Genomic DNA, 22187 nt, shown 5'->3' with positions numbered 1-22187 from the left:
AACTGATAATAATTTATATTTGTTTAGATTATGGAGAGAGCAAAAAGCCCAGTAACATGGTGGTTAAGAGATTAGCTGCTAACCAAAAGGTCTGACCATTCAACCCCACCAGCTCTATTCCCAGGGAGAAAATGTGACCATCTGCCAGCCTTGGGAATCTTATGGGCCAGTTCTCCTTCATGTTATGAGATTGCTGTGGGTTGAAACAGTTTGATACGAATGGGTTTAGGTATGGAAAGAGCAATCCCAGGGTCAGAAGTTTAAAACCACCAACCACTCAGCCACTCCACAGTCTCAGAAACCCACAGGGGCAGTTCTTTGTCCTGTAGGGTCACTTGAGTTGGACTTGACTCAAAATACTGAGAATAATATTAGTTACACTTGATTTCTGGACAGTGTACTTGCCTCATGGGCAACCCCCACTCTCTGTCACGCATGTTCTGATGTTGAAAAGACTTCAGTAGTGCCTCCACACTAAGATGGACTAGGAAGAAAGACCTGGTGATCTACTTCCAAAAATCAGCCAGTGAAAACCAAATGGGTGACAGTAGTCAGGTCTGTAACTAGTTACAGGAATGGGGCAGGACCAGGCAGTACCTATGTTTGGATTGTCAGAAATCAGTGGCCAACTTGATGGCAGTAACAACAACATTTGAAGTTAGGTCATGATGATGAATCCTGACGTTTTACTAAATACTTAAAGTACTATATTTGTTTCATAATCTTTCCATAATGAAAATGGCCATTGTTTGCTTCTTGATGACCTTACATATTTTTTATAAGATAATACAAAAGAATTTTTAAACAATTATAATCCCTATCCATTTAGGTCAGTGTTTCCCAAAGTGAGCAATACTGTACCCCTTGGGGATATACAAGAACAATCCAGGGGCGCTGCAAAAGCAGATACTTACACTGCACCCTGATTTATGGGCTATTTATTATACAGTGTTTCTAGTTGCCAGGGAAGCACCAGGTTTGTTTTTTTTTTCCTAAAAACAGTTTGAGAACCAGTGATTTAGGTATATTAGTCTCTCAGATTAAGTCCATGTATACTCATAGTCGTGTAAAATTTTTTTTAATTGAAAAAAATTATTTACGTGATGTTTATTTTTTAAGTTTGTGTTCTCTCCCTTAGGTTTATTTGTATTATATCAAGACATAGCTGTATCATTTCTAAGTGATTATCTTTCACTGTGTGTTGAATCATTAGTATAAATTGTTTCCACTTCAACATAAACAGTATATTGATCATGCTAAACTGGAGCCAGGTTCTACTATTTTATAGAGCCATTATTAGTGTTACTTATCAGTTGCACATTGAGTACCTATCATGTTGATAGCTTGAATTGAGCTATTTTTGGAATATTGTTTTTCTTTAAAAAAACAAAAACGTAGATAGTGATTGAATGGCCCTGGAGTCTTTAGCGACAAACAAGTTCATCTCAGAATTAGAAAAACCTTCATGTCAGTGTACTATTCTTTTGTAGGTGACCTATTTTTTTCCCTCTCAAAGCATCTTCCATTTTGAAATTCTATAATGAATAATCTTTTGGGGGTTCTTTCTTTTTTGTCAAGTTTTTCTCACTGGTGTCTGGTAGATAGGCCTTTAAATTTAAATCATTTATAGAAATATTTGTTTAATTACTTTGGTAATTCTCCATCTTCTCTGTTTCTGAAAGTATTCAAACTAGTATTAGATGAATAATAGATTTCTCTAGTTTGATTAGCCTCACAGTTCCCATTATTTCTCATTTTGCTTTTGATTCTAGGATACGTACTACGCTTTTACCTTCTAACCTTTCTCTTGAATTTTTTATTTCAGCTTTACTTTGGTTGCTGTCACACTGTTAAAATAGCTGTTGATTCTTAGTTGCCCCCATGGTTATTTAGTAATAAAGCTATGGACTTACTGGGAATTCAGTTAATCTATAGGTAACACTTGTCAGTAACAGTTTCACTTTACAGTTGACAGGCATGGCTATTTAAGGGTTATGCCCAGGTATTAGAGGATTACACTAGCTAGTTTTGCTCTTATGACAAGTTCAATTTGTTTATAGAAAAATATGCTGTGCTTGTTTTTTGTTTGTTTGTTTTTTACGATGCTTTTGGCTACAAACTTCAAAAATAATTGACGCAAACAGATTCAAGCAATATATTATCCTGTCTGTTAAGTGCCCACAGAGGTTGGGTTCTGGTATCATACAATGATGTCTTAAAGAAGTTATCATTTCATATTTTGGTCATTCTCTTTGCCTAGGCCTTCTACTCCCTGACTCCCTGTATGGTGATTAGATAGCTATAGCAGTTTTTTATATCTGGATTGTATCTCAGAAGAAACTATCTTTGTTTGGACTATTTCCTTAGAAGCTAGGAAACTTCCCAGACATCTCCTCAGCAGATCTGTTTTCACGTTTGCAAAAATAATTTCTTTTAGAAAAACTTAATACTAGTCCTAGGAAATTGGAGGTGAAATATGTTCCCAAATTTGCCCTGCTCTACCAGTCCATCGTCTCTGACCTCAGTCACCACTCTCTGCCTTAGGGTACGTCCCTTCTGTCTCAGGGTTCTGCAGTTCGCTGCAGTGATCACACAGAACTCACCGCGTGCAGGAAAGCGGCTCACATAGTCATGGTGCTGGTAATTCCAGAAATACATCCCAAGGCTGCAGCAGGAATCAGGTCAGGTGATAGACCCCAACTCAAGCCCCCAAAAGAGGCAAACTAGATGCAAGGTCCAAAGAATAGTCTCTTGCTGCTTGCTGGCAGTGAGAATCCCACCCCTGCTTCTGAGTTGGCTCACCTTATATCCAGCAGGTGGCAATCACTCACAGCTAAATCATAAAATCCAATTGACAGCTCATCTTCCCATTGTCTCTTGCCCAGACTCATCAAGGAAAAGTCATTTGGCGGGAATAACAAAATTATTTGGTGAGAATAACAAAAACTTTTTTAAAAAAGAAAAGTTATTTAGTGGGCATTACAAAAACTAACTGCCTAGAAGAGCCAGAAAGAATTTACTGAGACATTGTTATCCAGAATTCGCTCTTAAGTCATTTACTGGGAAGGAGAATGCACTTACCTCAGTTTGCCTGCCTCGTTAGAACCTACCTCTGGAATTGGTGAGTGAGGTCCCATGTGGGGAAGAGGTGGATTCCTATCTAAACCAGAGTTCTGTCGGAAATAAAAGGAGGGATGCCTTCTGGGTTGAACCCTTTCATGGGATTAAGTACCTGTCCACATTTCTGCCTGCAGCTGTGGAAGGTAAACTGGTTCATTTGCAGAATTTTACGTTAACTCCCTATTCCTCAGTGTCACTTCTTTCCTCTCCCACCATGATGTCTGGCTTATCTGAATTTTAACCATTTGGGCTGACCTGCTATCTTTTTGCCTGCAGTTCTTGTGTACTCTAGATCTGTGACTTGCTTTATTAGTTAAAAGTACTTACTATTCTTTTCCATCTTCTGGAAGTATATTGATATTGCTCACCCACTAATTCCTTTCCTGTTACTTTTGTTGTTTCTTATTCATTAATTATCATCTTTGTCTTTAAAAAATTTGAGCACATAATAAGTAAGTGGAATTCCCTTCTATTCATCACTCACTATGAATTTTAGTTCATTACTAATATTTTTTCTAAACCCCTAAGATTCTTCCATCCTCTGCCCCTCACTCCTACTGTATTTAGTTTGAATCTTTTTACTTTTATTTTAATGTGGGAGGAGGAGATAGGTCCTCAAGTTTATTGTCTTAAGCCAGAAGTCTACAAGAGCATTTTGAAAGAGAGAAATGAGGATGCCTTAGTGAAGAAACATACTACCTTATACCTTGAATTGTATTTTCTCTTACTCCAAAACCAAACCAAACTGACGGCTATAGACTAGATTACGACTCAGCTAATGCTATATTTGAACTTTAATGAAGAAAGGTAGAGTTTCTACTTAAGGTTCACAAAAAAAGAAAGGCCTTCACATCAAGAGTTCAATATAAGAATTAACTACTATATACTGTAGTAGTTAAATGCTAATGATCAAAATCCCTGAAACCTTTTCACTCGTTGACAGTAATGTGTGTGTGTCTCTTTCTTCCTTGCTTTTTTCCCTTTGCTTCATAACCATATGAACTCAGATCAATGAATGAAATTAAAAATCTTCAGTACCTACCTCGGACCAGTGAACCCCGTGAAGTCCTTTTTGAAGATAGGACCAGAGCTCATGCTGACCATGTAGGTCAGGGGTTTGACTGGCAGAGTACGGCTGCTGTTGGAGTTTTGAAAGCTGTACAGTTTGGTGAATGGTAAGTTAATAGGACTGAACTGCAAAGCTAACTAGCATTGTCTAAGAAACATGGATGCTCTTAAAAGTTCAGAACATAGAGAATAACTTAATAAATGTATTTTCCTTTTTTCATATTTGTGACTTAAGGGACTTTTTCCTCTTGTATTAGTTACTTGAAAACATTCATATAAAAATGGAATGAAAAAGTAGTGGAATATTTCCATGGACATTTTGAAGCCCCTGTGCATCTACATATTATATAAAAATATTATAGGTTATATTTTGCATGCATAAAATCTATTTGCATTTGTAATATTTTAAAATATTTATATGTATTGTTCAGTCATACTTAGAAAATATTTCCAGTTAAAGATTATTCAGGTTTTCCTTGTGCTTGAAAACTTCAACTCAAACTAGCTGCCATCAAGCCAATGCTGACTTAGAAGGTGTGACATCAGTGTGGCTGAGACATGTTCTGTCTACTATGTTTCCTTCTAATGAGACTCCAGAGTAGTGGTAGAGATGGCTGGGCAAGGTGGTGGGGAGGGATGCAGACACAAATAATGTAGACAACTCTTGGTTTTTAGCTATTACTGTTATGCTACAACGAATCTGATTTTCATAACTTTTCCACTGATGTGTTTTATTTTCTTTAAGTTGATAAAAGAAGCACATATATACTTAGTCTTTAGGGGTTATACGTCTGTTCCCATGCTAGCAGCCGCATTTTCAGGTGGGCAGGAAAGCTCGTTGTGCTATCGTTTATCACTGTGAGATGCTTGACCTGAAACTCAATTCTGAATTTTATTACTCAGGAGTGACCAACCTCGCATAACCAAAGACGTAATTTGTTTTCACGCTGAAGATTTTACTGATGTCGTACAGAGACTTCAGTTGGACCTTCATGAACCTCCAGTTTCCCAGGTAATAACCCTCCTTTTTTTTTTTTAATTACCATTTAAATTTGATACTGGAAATAAATATCCATGCCCATTTTACTTTGCATTTTTCTTTTAGAATTGGATTTTGTCTGTGTTGCAGGAAGTGAGTGTTGAAAATTGTTTATAGCAGACTTCTCTAAGCTGAGTGCTTAAGGTCCCTGCATTCTTTGGGATTCCATGTGGGCCAGGGATGATTATAGGACCTAGGCCAGTCAGCTCTGCCCATGATAGTGTTGTACTATGTGCCCTTAAATGCAAAAAAATCAAATGGTACAACAGAAGATAAATGCTGTCCTTTACATGGCTAAGGATATTGATATTTAGCCATGCATTACAAGACTCATTTAAATGATCTGCTGAGCCATGCTGAAGTCATCTTGCTGGTACAGTGGGGTAAGGTGCCGAACAGTAGTTCGAATTTACCAGCTTCTCTCAGCAAGAAAGATGAGGTTCTCTGCTCCTGTAAAGCTGCACCGTCTGGAAAACTCTGGCTAGGGCTGCTGAGAATTTAGGTTTTGAGTTATTCTAACTTTAACCCTAGGACACACATGGTTCCCAGCAACATTTTCAGCGTGTTAGGTTTCTTGGGAAACTCCTATCCCAGTGGTAGTGTTTGCTGTCACCTAGGAGGGACTTCTGTTTGTGGCGGTGTGAATCTGAAGAAGCAGGCGTTGCTCCATCAATCTAGCACTGGTGTTCTCTTGAGACCCATGTCCTACGTCATTGCATCAACATTAATATCACAAAGAAAATGTTTCCCCTTGAATTAGCATGTTTGTCCTTAATAAAAATACGTGGTCTCAACAAAAAATTAAAGTAAAAAATAATTTGGTTATGAGATTAACTGTACGAGGGGTTACCATCCCCAAAAAAAGCAAAACAAAAAGAAAAAAAGCCCAGCTGGGCGGGGCTTTCATAGAACATGTTTTCCGACTAGCCCAGCACCCAGCAACTGGCTCTGAGGGAGTGCACCCAGTGGCATCACCTGGGAAGGCTCTCTGCGGTCACAGTGAATTTTCTCGTAAAAGCCGCTTCACTCACAATTCAGTTTTTGTGATGGCTGATTAAAGAGAACAGCTTGCAGCTGTGAAATTTTGTTTCCTGCTTGGGAAAAATGCTGGTTGTGATGTTGAGCACAGCTTACAAGGAGAGTGTAATGGATAAAATTCATGTGTATGAGTGGTTTTGTTTCAAAAATGGTGGAATGTCGATTGATGACACACCTCATTCTGGATGTCTGTCAACTTCTGGAACAGATAAAAATGTCAACTTGCAGTGCATTTGGAGTTCATGCACCAGGTCAGACTATTAATCGAGCTTTCTGTTCAGTGATTCTGAAAAGATTACAAAACTTCGTGTGATAAAAAGGCCTGATTTGTGTCAGACGAGGGATTGGTTTTGCCACCACTGCAGTGCACCTATCTGCTCATGCACCCATCTCCGCGCACCAGTTTTTGACAAAAACAGCATGCCTCTCTTGCCTCACACACCTTGCTCACCTGGCCTCGCTCCATGGGACTTTTTATTTCCGCAAATGAAAAGGAACAGGAAAGGACAGTGATTTGAGGACATAGAAGAGGTGAAAAGAAAAAAATGAGGGGGGTGCTGTCAGTGACCCAAACAGATGAGTGTGAACAGTGTTTCCAGAGGGCTCAAGTAGAAAGAAAATTGTTTGAAAATTATGATGGCAACATATGTACAAATGGGCTTGACACAGTGAATGCGTGTATGGATTGTGATAAGAGCTGTACGAGCTCCAAATAAAATGATTTTTTAAAGTCACACCTTCCAAAAAATGTTTCTAAGAATGGAATCACAGATTTGACCAATGTATTAAGTGTAATGGCATGTACTTTGAAGGTAATAAGGTTGTTTTGTAAAAAACTTTACATACATACGTTTTTCTTGGGTACCCCCTCGTATGCCGTTGTTTGTGTGAGGTTGGTTCAACATCTGTCAGTGCTGTAGGATAGGGCAGAACTGTCCCATAGAGCTTCCAAGTCTCTACATTTTCATAGAAGCAGACCGCCACATCTTCTCCCAACAGAAAGGCTGGTGCGCTCGATCAGCCCACTTTGGGGTTGGCAGCCACGTGCTCTAACTATGGTGCCACTAGGGCTCAGAATGTGTTGTTAGAGAGGTAGTAAAATATGTGGGGAAATGTTTCCCAAGAATTATAGGAAATTTTAGAAAGCTTTGTTCCATTTAGTGTTGCTTAACTTTATTTTGATTAATAACAACATCCTTTGTTCTCACTTGCACTGTGCTAGTTACAACACTTGACTAAATTATGATGTATTTATTTTAAGCACTCTGCCTATTTTTTTCTCCCTTCAGTGTGTGCAGTGGGTAGATGAAGCGAAACTAAACCAGATGAGACGGGAAGGCATTCGTTACGCAAGAATTCAGCTGTGTGACAATGATATCTACTTCATCCCCAGAAACGTCATTCATCAGTTCAAAACAGTGTCGGCAGTGTGCAGTTTAGCCTGGCATATAAGGCTTAAACAGTACCATCCAGTTGTGGAAGCCACTCCCAACACAGAAAGCTCTGCTAACATGGACTGTAGTTTAACTGGAAATCGAGAATTAGAAGTTGACTCCCAGTGTCTGAGGATAAAAACTGAGTCAGAAGAAGCATGCACAGAGATGCAGCTTTTGACAACCTCCTCCTCCTGCCCATCTTCTTCAGAGCTTAACCCACCCCACGATCAGATGACGCAGCCCGTCCCAGCTCTGAAGGTGGAGAGCAGACTGGAATCTGGCCAGCAACATCATCTGCAGGAACATTCGAACACTCCTGTGTGATATGTACATATTCAAACACATTTTTTAACTTTTTTAAATTTTGATGTGAAGTTATAGTTTTATAACTGGCTTAAGTTAAGTTTTATTGGAGAAATCTTGCCTATAATTCTATAAAGAGAAATGACATTCCACAAATGTCAAGCATATCTTTTTTACACAGATTATGCAAAGTTAAGAGTTGTATCTTATCCCGTTAGTACAGTATGTAATAGTGGGTCTGCTGCTACTTTCTGTTTTAAGGTGTGAGGTAACAATTCAATCTCTTCTTCAATTCAAAATGAGAATTCTCTGGAATAACAGATTCTTATTTGGTAAGTTATTCACTTTCCTTAATTTGATCTTGCCTTGTCTCATGCCATATTTGCTGCTTTCATGATCGGCGGTCAGATTTATGGATCAGTACTGTGTCTTTATGGCACAAATTCCATTTCTGCAGTTAAAATGGCATAGGTTGTTGGAGTGAGTTCCTGCATCTTGTCCATGGGCAAGTAAGTTATTTAGTTCCAACCACAGAAACAAGTCCTTTCTAAGGCAAATCCAGTGACTCTCTGGTTTCTTAACAAAAGGGAAAGCACAGCACTTTTTGATCCAAACTGTCGGGGTTTTTTTTGGGGGGGGGGTATCTGTTATTTAAAGCCCAGTGGGTATTTTGATTAAAAAAAAATTAAATCTAAAGTTGAATAGTCCTTGGTCATTCATTATCCATGGTTCATTAATCTTTTCTAAAATAACTTGATGATAGAAGATACTTTGAGTAAAGAGCTCTTGCTGACATGCTGCTCTGTTGCTCTGCTTCCTAGCATCCTCACACTCTGTGTGGACTCTCTTGCTTCCTAAACTGATCACAGTCTCAGATTTACAGAACGGCATCCAGCTTTCATGAGGCTGCCAGAATCTAGCGGTCAGAATTTCGAACAATTCTTCTTGTCGTCTAGTGTCGACCTCTTCATGATAAAGATCTATTATTGACACCTTGTCAGTACATATTTTTAACTGGTGAATACTGGGGTTTATTCACTGTTTCTGTGTTGCTTCTCTCTGATAAGGATTATGCCATTAGATTTAATCCTAGAGTTTTAGGTTGCCTAATGCTTAGTGCCTGACTTCATTCTTTGTTTTACGGCACAGTTTATAGCTCGGGTGATCTCTAACTTTCTATTATTTTAGAATGCCAGTGTGAAACAAGTTTCACTTTGTCTTAGTTAACAATACAGTAGGGCTTTTGTTTATGAAAGGAAGAGTATCCCCACACCTAAGACTAGATTCTTGTTGATCTACCTGGTTACAGTGTAATTTGGCGATTTCCCCCCTCCCCCCCAGGATGAGATTAGGAACCATACACATTATCATAGGCAAACAAACAAAAAGAAAAAGATGCTGCTGTATTTTGTCTGTCACCATGAAAATTTAGCTGCATCTTCTGAAATATACAGTAAGAATTTTTCTCTAAAAACATTCAAGAAATAGGTTAAATCTTATATAAATATTACTTTGTGCAATATTGTTGTGTAGTTAAATGCATATTAGCAAAGTATAGAGGTCACTGTAAATGGATAGAAAAGTAATCATCAGCAAAATACTGCAGTGATTAGTTAGAATCTGTATTATTCCTTATATATATGTATATGTATGTATTCTTTGTTACAAAGGATGAAGACAAATAGAGAAACATTTCAATGTAAATCATTTATGAATTGGAAGTGATGTTGGTTTTAGTTCTTGTAAATAAGGTAATTAGTACAGTATGAAAGGTAATGTGATTATTGCAGGGGTGTTTTTAAATCTTCGGTATAAATCTGGGGTAAATTCTAGTTTATCAAGACTAGTTTTTAAGGGACCTGCCTTTGAGGGTGTCTTTTGGTTTTGTTATTTTGCGGGAGGGAGAGGGGAGGGATGGAGGGGATGGGATTAAATCACAAACTGTGTGGTTTGGATTATTGTTTTTGTTTTTCTGTCCAGAAGAATTTCATAGAGCTTTACCAGGCCGTGCAAAGTAAAATTCTTCTCAGGCAACATTTGCTTTTTAAAATAATCATGAAGAGCAAAGTTGTTAAAAGCAAAAACTTTTATTTTTATTTTCCTTGTCTTCCAAGATCCAATTCCCCCATTTCCTACTTGCCATCCAGCAGATGGCATCTGTCGTCTCAGCTGGTCATAGCTAATAAACAAGGAGACTGTCTCCTGACAGCCAGCACTGTGTTTAACCACTCAGGAACCAGCGGATCTGCAAAGACCTTACGATCAACAGCGAATCCCCATTTTCTTTTTATAAAACATTTGACCCTCGCCTCCAATATAAACCCATCAAAGGAGTATAAAAATGTTAAAAATCATGTACTAATATAATACATTCATTGTATGTTAGAATTGCAAATAGAATGGAGAAAGAAACATTTAGCTAGTAATGTATCTGGAAACTCTGAATGTCCTATGTGAGTATTAGATTTTAATAGCATGCTTTAAAGACTGATGAATATAAAAGTGGCAATTTTGAGTTTCTTACTGCTTTCAAAGCAGTATCCTAGTATAGTGATACAAATTATTGCAACTTTTCTATTGTTAAATTATTTAGTTTGGTGGAGTGAGGCATGGAGCAATCTGGCATCTTCTGATTTGTAACAGTGATGGCAGTGAAGTTGTACCTGAAATTTTAAACTGGTCTTCCTCTTTGGTATATTATTTCTTGTGCCAACGTTTTTGAGATTATTTGCAGAATGTAGCTCTAAGTTTCAGTAGAGTTTGGAGTGGAGGAATGATTTTAAATGTGCTTACAGAAAAGATCCAATAAATGAACGTCCCTGACTTGGTGACGAGAGTGATTTTATGGTATCCAATAAGAAAGTCTTCCCGTTGCCCAGGAGTCATTCTGTAATTACCAAAATACGCTAGGAGTTAGGATTATCATCCAAATTCACGAAGCAATAATAAAAACCTACACAATAGCTCCCTCTCTGAAGTTTTAACTCTAAACATGAACTCTCCTTTTTGTATTTTATGATTGTACTTTTAATTTTATGTTTATTCAATATTTAGAATTTAACTGGTACTTTATTATTTTAAATTAAAGACTTTTGAAAAGTGCCCTTTCCTTTCCGAGACACTTGGGACATTAGTTGACTCATTATGACCAGTTGTGTTTTGGGGGAAGGAGCTTATTAATAAAATTCCGTACTAAACCTTAGGAAAAGGTGACTTGCCTCAGTCTTAATGGGCACAAAGTTCACACTTAACAGTCCCTGGAGAAACATGAATATTGCAATTCCATTTATAAATATTCTGCCTAAATGCAAACTAGAAGGATAAGACTCCAAAATCTATAAAAATCATTAATGAATATATTCATAATCATTAATAAACTAGCCTGTAATATTTCCTTTTTTGTAACGGAGCTTCAAAGCATTTGTGAGAAAATTCCATTATCTTTTAATTACATTCTTCCATGAAATTTCTGATGCTCCCTCATCTTTGCCATTAAGACTTTAATTTGCATTCATACCTTAACAATAATTGAGTCTATTCTATCAAGGCTATAGGTTACGAAAAAACCTTTCACTAGCACATATCAGAAGTTCACATTTGTGCTGTTAATTTTTAAAAAGAGGTTTCTTGGTTATACAGAGGTAGAGGAAATGCACAAGACATTTTTTCTTCAGCACCCATGGGACATATCCTCATCCTGCAGGTTTGCTGCTTTAAAAGCAAGTATCTCTCCATAAATATTATATTATGGCCTTCCATTTTCTTCATACATTTTTTAATAATCCACTTGTGCATGTAGTTGAGACCACTAGTCTCTTAATATAGCACTTTCAATTCTAAAGAAATACTTATGTATACTTCTATCACATGGTGTAAATTTTCATGTAATTGTGTTTTCTGTGACTAAACTCCATTTTGATTGGCAGCTAAGACTTTTTTTCCTGTGGCTTTAATTTATCTAAGAGGTCTTTGCATATAGATGAAATGTATAATTTGCCTGGTGGACTATTTGCGTTGTGTGGCCTTAGTTTGTTTATTGACATTAACATGTGTTTTAAAAAGTTTTTAATGAATATAGTCTTAAATCTAAATTTGTGTGAATAATAATCCTTTTAACACAGTGCTTTTTTTGTAGCTGTCTAAGTGTGTTAAATTGTTAAGCTATTTCTTTGTAAAATAGGACAATGGAATGCATAGGTTTTTTTTTTCCTGTAAAGTATTTTTTTAATAAACAAAGTCTGATTTGTCCTTTACTGATGTTTCATCACAAAGTGAATAGCATGTGTGTGTGAATGTATGTGTGTGTATGTATGTATATATGCACTCTAGATACCTGGAACTTACATTTAGAAGTTTATTACTCCCCAGCCCCCTGTGTTGTATTAGCTTTAACTTAAAGCATCATGCGTCTGTGAGAAACAGCAGAAGGAACTGCTGCACGGTGCCTGTCATCTGCAGGGGCAGAGGCCCAGGCCCTTGGCTGCTGCTGGGTTCCAGTGGCTGATCCTTTGGCCAGCATGTGCCCCCTAATGCTGTTTAGTAGTTTAGAAAGCACTTGCGAATCTTTTTTTCCTATGGAAAAGGACAGATGTCTAGGGGAGGGAGATTCCATCAATAGTGAGATGCAGCTAGCTTTTGGGAAGAAAAAAAAATTATACTTGGCATTTATCCCCACTGCTACTTAACTAGGCTTATATCTACTTGTGAGAAAAGAACTTTTTTGGTGGGGGCTGGTGAGTGCATGCAGTATCAATACACATTGTTTATAGACAACGATGTCACAGATTGGTTGACACAAACTGGGTTTGTGTGTGAACTCTCTTTGTCATATCCTAAGCACTGGCGGCCCTTGGTTCTGACTCGAAAAGTAGACTGCAATGGCCAGACACGGTAGAGGAGTGTCTCCAGTTCCCAAGGCTTCATCAGGAAGGGAATTTGCCTCAGCAATACACGGGAGCAAACAGACAGTTGGAAGACTTGCCTGAGATCACAGAGCTGTTTACGGAAGCAGTGCTCTGACTGCAGTTGTGGGTCCCCACTACTTGCTTCTGTTTGTCCATTCTTGGTGACCGGTGCACTCTCTCTTCCACTGCCTTCTCCCAAACTTGGTTGCTGTGCTATCAGAGGTAAAATGCTTTTGATGTTAATGTCATTTAAGTTTTAAAGCCAATATTGAAAATGAAAAAAACAAACGACTTTCATTTGTCATTCAGCTAGTTTTCCTCCTCTTTTCCTGAATTTACCATCTGTCCTGTTTAGCTATAAGGATGGGAAACGCTGTCAAGGAGCAAGAGCCGAGCAAGGAAGCCACTAAAGCCGTGAGCTTCACAAAGGAGGGCTGTGGGAGTCACCTGTTAGCTCCTTAGCAGGCCTCTCTGGAAGCCGCCCAGTAGATGGGAGTCCAAGGAAGGTGTGCCGCGCCTGTAAGGCGTTGACCAGTAGCGATTCTAATTCTTTTCTGTCGTTCGCTTCACGGGGCAAGGTGGTGAGAAAAAAATGGCACCAGGCGCCAGTGCACCGTTAATGACACAAAGTGATCGTGAGGAACGTGGTTCGAAACCCGTATTCACGTACCCCGCTTTAATCTTCCGTGTGGGGCGCAGCTGTGCCTTTCCCCAGACTGGCCCTGCCATTCCTAACTCGGTTCGTCCCCTTCCCCAGCGGCCGGCCAGCGCTGAGAGGACAGACAGCGTCCTTGGGCCACCGCCTCTGCCCGGCGCGTGCCGGATCGCTCCCGCAGCCCCCGCCACCAAGGGAGCCCGCAGAAAACGTCTCTGCGGCAAGGACTTTGTGTTTAGGTAGTAGCGTAGGTTACATTTTAAAAAATCATTTTATTGGGGGCTCGTACAACTCACCATCCACCATCCGTCGTGTCAAGCACATCTGCACATTTGTTGCCATCGTTTTGGAAACATTTTCTCCTTGAGCCCTTGGCATCAGCGCTCATTTCCCCCTCCTCCCCTGATAACTTATACATGATTGTTATTTTGTCCGGTCTTACGCTCCCACGGCTCCCTTCGCGCGCTTTTCTGCGGCCCGTCCCCCGGGAGGGGCTCCGACGCGGAGACCGGCGGGGGCGGCGGCCGGAGCCGCAGTGCAGCGCGCCCGGGAGGGAGCCCTGAGCCCGGGAGGGAGGCCGGGAGGGAGGCCGGGCGGGGCGGAGCCGCCGGCGCAGGCAGACCCGGGAAGCGGAAGCCGCGGCCGGGCGGGCGGGCGGACGGACGGACGGACGCTGCTCTGCCGGACCGCGGTCGCCCCGGCGCCCAGCGAAACCGCCAGCTCGCGGGCCCCTGCCGCGGCGGGACACAGCGCCCTTCGCCACCGCGCTGGCGGCCGAGCGGAGACCCTCGCCTCCCCGCCCTCCTTTGTCCGTCCGACGCCCCCGCGGGTGGCCCTGCCCCCGAGCGGCGGCCGGGGAGCGATGCTGCCGTAGCCGCCGCCGGCCGCCCTCGGGGCGCGGGGCGGCCCGCGGGTCTCCATGGTAACGGCCCCGCCGGCGTCTCGGCCGCGGGGGAGGATGCCGCCCGCCGCGCCCCGAGCCCCGCCGCCGGGCCCGGCCCTCTGAGCAGCGGGCCCCGGGCCGCCCGACCGCCCGGCAGCGGCCGCGGCAGCGGTGAGCGGTGAGGGGGCTGCGTCCGCTCCCCGGCCCCTGCGCCCGCGGCGTTCGCGCCCACCTCGCTCGGAGCCGCCTCTGGTCGCCCCGCGCCGGCTTGGGCGCCTTCCTGGCAGAGCGCCCGGACAAAGCCGGGCCGGCGACCGGCTGCGCGAAGCGGGGCTCCAGGCTGCGCGCAACGGGCAGAGCCCCCGGCCGCCGGGCTGCGCAACGGACTCCCCTTCATTTTCAGCTAGCCAAATGGCCTCAAATGAGACAGATGCTATATCGTGGTATCAGAAAAAGGTAATTGCCATATTTTTTTCATCTGTACCCTCACAGCGTACTTTGCCTTGGGTCGGTATCTTTGTATTATGTTGTATTTTTCAGCACACGTGGAAAGACCTATGTACAAGGTCACTGTGTTGTTGTTGTTTTAAACTTAGTTCCAGGTCGCAGTTGACGATTATCAAGCCCTTTCTCGAGCCTGCATTTATAACGTCAGGCCCCTGTTCTGAAAGTTTGCTACCCACATTTCACCAAGTCATGAAACCTCTATTCCCACAGCTCAGTTCCGCCTGCCAAGAGCCTTCTTCAGCTGCGATTGCCTTTGTCTTCCTCTGTAGTTCTCCTGTTGAGGTTCCCTTAAAAAGTGGAAATCCCTTTCTATTTCCTGTGAAATGTTACGGGCATGAATATTGTAGGCTTATTTTTAGAAGCAGCTAGTTTTGAGTCTTGACGGAAACAGTCCTTGGAAATATCCATTTATTCTCACTCTGAAAAACACAAACCTTTTCAGATACCAGGCTGATACTTAATAGTTGCATGGCTTGTAGGAGACATGACTTCAATGTGGGACTGTCTTTTGCATCCTTTCATAGCCTGCTGCTTATTTCAGATTGGTGCATATGATCAGCAGATATGGGAGAAGTCCATCGAGCAGACTCAGATTAAGGTAAATTGGTTTCTTTGATATCTTAGCTTCGTTTTATTCCATTAATGTGAAGAGAGCAGTGCCCATCTTGCTGTTTTTATAATGGACACTCTCCCTTCTTAGCAAGCATGGCACTTCTTTATTCTTTGAAAACATTGAAAGAACAGTAGTGAAAGCTTAAGCTAGGCAGTTGGGTCTGGACTTCACTGTCAGGGATAGAGGAGTGATTTGGGTGTGATGAATTGGAGAGCAGATGTCTCAATAGAAATAGCAGAAGCCCCATGTAGTTAGCTACTTAAAAAACAGAACTGAAAAGCTGGTTGCCATGTGTACGGAGTGGAACCGAATTCCGTTGGGGTTTCCAGACATGCTTCTGAAGCATATCGCCAGACCTTTCATCGGAGGGGCTTCTGGGTGGGTCCAGACCTTTTGAGTTAGTCAGGTGCTTACCTGCTTGCTCCATTCAGGTACTCCAGGTGGCTACTTACCAGACACAAAACAAAACCCATAGACATCGAATTGAAATTGATGGACCCTGGATGTTAATATCTCTTTGGTGAAATGCATTTCACCTACATCTTTAAACTGCATGACCTTTGTAGGCCTGTGGTACCTGACTAGCTTTTCTCCCATATGTTTTGTGCAGTCCAGTTATTGAAGTTGATCCTAGTTTGGGTTTCCTTGCCTTTAGAGTAAGGTGACCAGAATTTAACATTGGTACTAAAGCGGGACACCATTGATGGGGGTGGGGGGTGAGGGTGGGGGGTTGTTTTTGATTAAAGATTTGGTCTATATGGAGCAACAAAAATTTTCATAGAACGCAAAAATAGTATTGTATTTTTTAAAATTTCAACATAAGTATTATTTACAAATATACATTAAAAACTATAGTATTTTATTCTTTGGCATATTTCTCATTTGAGTGAAATTTTTTAGTAGATTGCTGTCATTTAAAAGGTCATGAAATTTTTCACAAGAATTTGTTAAATTATATTTCACACATAAAATGGCTTTCAAAGTCTCAACACTTAATTGTGATTTTTCTGATGTCCACACTTGAAAAAAAACGTGTTCATTCACAGCATTAGTTCCTGGTAAGGACAGCGCGTATTCCACAATTTTTAGTGCATTATTGTATGGAACATGGTTTGTTTCAAAATGATGAAATATTTCTAACCATTTGTTCTCTATTGTGATTTTTGTTGATGCCCAAGATTTAACCTTTTCCTTATCAATATATTTTTAATAATGATATCTCATTAAAAAGATCCTTTTCGGAAATATTCTTATATGGGAAATTTTGAGTAATAGGATCGAATGCTTTTTGCACATCATTCCAATTAAGTTCTTGTTTTAATATAACCCAATGAAAATGTTCAATATCATTGTAATGTACTGTCCACTCTTCTAAATAATCTATGTAGTTACTATAGAACTTTTTAACGTGATTCATGATATCTGCACGATTTATTGCACCATGTTCTTCTAACTGGCTTATACTATTACGGATAGTTAACGGAAGAAAATTATTTTCTAACTGCTCTTGACACTGAAATTTTAAATCATTAACTTCATTTGCTACTTCGATTGCCAAAATGTTGTCACCTTCAGTAAGTTTTATAGCATTTTGAAAAAGAGCTGCTTGATTGTGTACAAACTCTCTAGCCAAATATTTGAAGATTCTTTTTCAAAAAACTCTTCTAAAATTCTAGGATAGTTGTCCTGTGATAGAAAGTAGGATTTAATAACAATATCTTCCACATCTACGGGCAACAAATCAGCAGCTTTTTGAATGGCGTTATATTTTATTTGCACTGCACAACCAACACCAATAATGCTTTAATTAAGGTTTTTGTTTAATTTATAAAAAATATTATTTGTAATCTTGGAGATGGGAGGCGAGCGATGGCTGTGGTCCTCCTGCTAATGCAAACACCGCAATGGCCCGTTAGCCCCCGCCAAGGGAGGAACTGTTGCCCCAAGCGACGGACACCCGCGGCGATATTGACAGCAGCTCCACCTGCCTGCGGTGGCGGCAGAAGTACAGGGACTGGGGACCGGAAGGATGGTGCAGTCTTGTTCCGCTTACGGCTGCAAGAATAGATAGGATGAGGACAAGCCCGTTTCTTTCCACAAGTTCCCTCTTACTCGGCCCAGTCTTTGTGAAGAATGGGAGGCAGCTGTCAGAAGAAAAAATTTTAAACCTACCAAGTACAACAGCATTTGTTCAGAGCATTTTACTGCAGACTGCTTTAAGAGGGAGTGCAACAAGTTACTGTACCCACAATATTTCTTTGTACAGAACCTCATGTCAAGGTCGAACTGCGAGCCATGCTAAAGGCTGTGTGGGAAACTGAGAACCGGGAAGAGGGTGTATGAGAACACAGTCTCTACGCTCATCTTTATGAAGCCTGGGAGGCCAGGATTCTGGTGGAGCTGGACATCAATCTCTGTCACATTCTCATAAGTAACAGTTATTCCTCATAATACACCTCTCCCAAATAATGTCAATTTAAGGTGCTGCTTGCTAGCACATGGTTGCTACTTCATAAGCTTGAAGGTCATCTGCTTGAAGGCTATCTGCCTGAGGGTTGTCTGCCATCAGGAGAAACACGAAGCTGTCAGTCTCATGAAGGTGTGCAGCATCGGAAGCTCTGTCTAGGGTGACTGAGTTAGGAGCTCCTTGGGCTATAAGACTCCAGTGGACCAGAGAGATATGACAGCTACCCTTATCATACAACTTGAAAAACTGCCCTCAGAGAAGTTAAGTCACTAGAAAGAGGTAGTTGTGGGATTCAACTCTGGTTATCTGATAAGAAAAATTTGTACTCTAATCTAATTTTAAAAATAGTCTTCATCACGTATCTGTGAATATTGAATAAAAGTATGCCAATTGCACATGAAAAGGAAAAAAATATTATTTGTACCTCTTCTTGGTTTTCCTCCAAAATTTGCGTTCGTGTTGTCTGCACAATATGCAATCATTTTATGTCTTTTAAATTTTTTTCTAAAATATTAATAATGGGACTGAATTATTTCAGAAGTTTTGCCGGGCACAGAAGTGAAATCTAAAATTTGAATTTTTATTCCAGTTTCTGAATCAAATTATCTAATAATGGTTGGAAATAACTTTATATCCTTATGATTAGATGCATCAGAAGGCATGGATATAAAATTAATTTTTTTCTAGATTTTTGTTTAATTCTGACAGTGCATATGGGGAAAGCACATTACACACAATTGCCTCAGATTTTGTTCTAGCGCAGGCAAGCTTTTTGTTGATTTACTTTTTGACAACTTGTGATGTACAGTCCATAGGTCTGAAGGGATGACTGTGATTAGTAACATGAAAATGTAAAGTCTCTCTCTGGGCTAAATTCCAACCTCCGTCCTTGGGTCCACACGAGAAAGATTTCACGCCGAAGCCGGGCTTGTGATCCAAGTGAATTTAATGATTGTTAAAAGAAGCTTCAGGTTTTACGCGGCACCCATAGGATTTCTTTGACCATGCGGCCTGGCAGAGACTGCTCAGGGTCATGCAAAGATCTCGCTCCCAAGTTTCCTCCCACGAAGACGACCAGACAAGATCCTCTCCCTTCTGGTCCCTGCCTTTTCAAGGGTTCCCAGGGAGGCGTGGTGAACGACCCCAGGTCGATCCCATTGGCTGAATTGCAATCACCTGGCCCAGGTGGGCTGCTCCAGGTGTAACGCCCATCCGCACCTACCTGCGGGAAAATCCAGCTTTGTCCTGTGCTGGCTCTCCTGGGCATGTGTAAATGGACTTCCCAATTCCCTAGGCTAACCTGCCTAACAAAAAGACATAAGTCCTTCTGCTAATGCTAATTTCTTTTCTTTGTTTCCATAAGTGTTTTCTGAAAAAATTTCTGTATTTTCGAGGAAGATGCGGCAGTATTTAAATATCTTTTATGTTTCTGTGTCTCCAAGTGCTTTGAAATATCATTCTTCCCGCGTGCAAAATAGAAAATTCATCATTACATTTCTCATATTTTACCATGTAATCGCTTTTGGTTTTTTTAATAAAAGGAAATTCATTTCTTAGATCACCGTTGAATTTGCATCCTCTTTTCTTACACATTATCTTAAAAATCTAAAAAAAATTAGAAATTATATTATAAATTATTTTATACATATTGCTTAAAAACACAGCAAGTAGGTACATAATTACATAAACATTTAATGTTAGCTTATAAATTAAATTAATTTGAGTGTTATAAAGTAACTATTTTAAAAATTATTTTAATTTTAATCTTATATTTCTTTCTTAATAATAACAATACTAACTTGTATTATTTTTTTCTCTGAATTTGCCATGTCGTTAAGTGTTACTTTCAAGGCCGGTTCTAGACTTTGCCGCCACTATAAAATATAAATGAGTACTGTCTGCTAAAATTTAGAAAATTTATGAAATAAATAAATTACTTACCTAAATGATTTGAATAGCTGATTTGTTGACATCACTTGTTTAACTAGCACTGGCACACAGTACGAAGTGTATCGTCTTAGAGACATTTACAAAATGTTTTCGTCGTTGCCAGTGCCCAAAAATGCCATTGTTCATTAAGTCCAAATAATTGTGGTCAAATTCTAATAACTGGTCAACAATGCGAACTATGATAAGCAGTTTTCGATAATCAGCTCTCAACAGTTATTTGCTATTATTAAAGTTTAACATTATAAAATTAACAAAAATAATATAAAACTCACAACCTGGCCAAACAGCCACATGGCGGCTGAAAACCGTTTATTCCCTTCCCGCTCTCCGCCAATCCCTAGCTTTTTCTTTCCAAATACCAGGACTTAAAACGCCAGGACACGGGACAAGTCAGGACTGTGCTGTCTGGTCACCTTACTTTAGAGTCAATTAGGTTAATAGGTGAAGAATCTAGAGAAAGAAAACACTAATAAGGCCAGATTGGGGTAGCCTTCATTAACAAGTAAACAGTGGTGGTCCAGTGTTTGCTACCAGGTGTCAGGCTGCAGGCAAGGCACGGTGTCTTCCAATGGTGAGCATCTGCATTAAAATATCCCAGGTGAAAGGGAAACAGCATTGAACTGTACCCCTTAATGTCAGTGGTTCAAACTCACCAGCTGCTCTGTGGGAGACAGGAGGCGAGTTGCTCCTGTGAAGAGTGACAGGTTGCTCTGGATTGGAATCTACTTGATGACGTGGGTCGTTTATTTGAAAGAGAATATGCTTCTCTTTTTCAGTTAGACAGGCTCCCCAGCCCTAGTGTGGGTTTATGTTTTTGTCTTGTATTCTAGGGCTTCAAAAATAAACCGAAAAAGATGGGTCACATAAAGCCAGACTTGATTGATGTCGACTTAATCAGAGGTGAGTTTCTTTAGTCTATTATCTCATAACTTTATAAAACTACAGATTTAAATATATATATTGGCAGTCCTTAGATGATGATGCCCTTTAATTTAATGGAAGTGACATTCTTTCTTTGTCATTTCACGGTCCTCATTATTCATTGAGGCTTTAGTATTTTCCCCCTTTGTCATCTGGTCTTCATAAAGGTGACAGACACACCTGGAGACCTGCGCTGTGGGAGTGAGAACCTGTTGCATACTATTCAAGCCGGCCCGACTCAGTTTGAGCTTCTGCACAGTGACTGAGGAAAGCAGCTACTGCATTTAACACAAGCCTGAACAATTCCTCTTCAACTGGACGGGCTGTGTTCTGACTTGCGCTTGCTCCTCTACATGGATGTGGCGTGGCAAGTATTGTGCACATCAGTGTTTGACGTTTTCTTTTTCTTGTGTCTTCAAAGGCTCAACATTTGCCAAAGCCAAACCCGAGATTCCATGGACATCTCTGACCCGGAAGGGGCTGGTTCGAGTTGTGTTTTTCCCGCTGTTCAGCAGTTGGTGGATCCAGGTCACCTCTCAGAGAATCTTCATTTGGCTGTTGCTGCTTTACCTCATGCAAGGTAACTGGAGGAGTTGGCGGCAGCTGCCGTTGCCCTTGGTTAATGAAGGCGGTGTTGCTGTCAGGTTTCTGCTCTCCTTCGCAGGGGTACCATGCTAGGAAATGCAAGAGCACATCCCATTATTCGGGGTCCATCCTCGAGTTACTTGTTGGGAGAGCGTCTAGCAGTGTAGCGGTTCCACACACTCGACTCCCCCTCCCAGCTGGAACCTGTTTGCACCTGTCCATTATCTGCCTCCCACACAGCCTCAATATTTTCTCTCTGACCTCTGAAGGTCACCTTGCCTCAAGGTTGGGTCTTGGGTTCTCTACTCTTCCCTGGGTAATCTCATCCAATTCCCTTGCCTGAAATACCACTGACAACTGGTGATTCCCAAATTCATGTCTTTAGGCCAGAGCTCACTGCTAAACTTCAGACTTCCAATCTTAACTTCTGGCTGACCATCCCCTGTGGAGATTTACTGGATACTGGAACTTAATCATGCTCCAAATGGAACTCTTTTGTGCACAAACTTGTTCCTCGTTGGGCCTGCCCCCTCTTGTTAATCTTTAATCCAGGACCCAGTTTTAAAAGGAACAATGAGTCATCTGCTCCGGTCAGTCCTCGCTTCTGCTTAGTCCCCACATTTGTCCCATTCTCCCTGTAAAGTGTGTCTCAGCCTCTCAGTCACCATCATAGTCCATGCTGACAGAATCTCTGCCTA

General features: G+C 40.8%; 2 protein-coding genes across 4 annotated transcripts in view; both read left to right on the top strand.

The window, feature by feature from the left end:
* The window catches only part of RSBN1 (round spermatid basic protein 1), a 55035-nt gene extending 42799 nt beyond the window's left edge, over window positions 1-12236 (top strand). The window contains exons 5-7 of the mRNA XM_075559577.1: window positions 4128-4295; window positions 5092-5200; window positions 7555-12236. Of these exons, the coding sequence (XP_075415692.1) occupies window positions 4128-4295; window positions 5092-5200; window positions 7555-8025 (748 nt within the window). The 3' untranslated portion in view covers window positions 8026-12236. The remainder of the gene's footprint in view (window positions 1-4127; window positions 4296-5091; window positions 5201-7554) is intronic.
* A 1975-nt stretch (window positions 12237-14211) lies between these two features.
* The window catches only part of PHTF1 (putative homeodomain transcription factor 1), a 30560-nt gene continuing 22584 nt past the window's right edge, over window positions 14212-22187 (top strand). The window contains exons 1-4 of one of the 3 annotated variants that reach the window (XM_075559572.1): window positions 14212-14902; window positions 15495-15551; window positions 20814-20883; window positions 21326-21484. In XM_075559572.1, the coding sequence (XP_075415687.1) occupies window positions 14858-14902; window positions 15495-15551; window positions 20814-20883; window positions 21326-21484 (331 nt within the window). In that variant the 5' untranslated portion in view covers window positions 14212-14857. The remainder of the gene's footprint in view (window positions 14903-15494; window positions 15552-20813; window positions 20884-21325; window positions 21485-22187) is intronic. The other 2 variants (XM_075559563.1, XM_075559568.1) reach the window with 2 other exon arrangements.

This window comes from Tenrec ecaudatus, chromosome 1 (genome assembly GCF_050624435.1).
Source record: "Tenrec ecaudatus isolate mTenEca1 chromosome 1, mTenEca1.hap1, whole genome shotgun sequence".
Taxonomy (NCBI): domain Eukaryota; kingdom Metazoa; phylum Chordata; class Mammalia; order Afrosoricida; family Tenrecidae; genus Tenrec; species Tenrec ecaudatus.
Note: the sequence above shows the minus strand (reverse complement) of the source record. Positions and strands in the feature narration are given on the sequence as shown.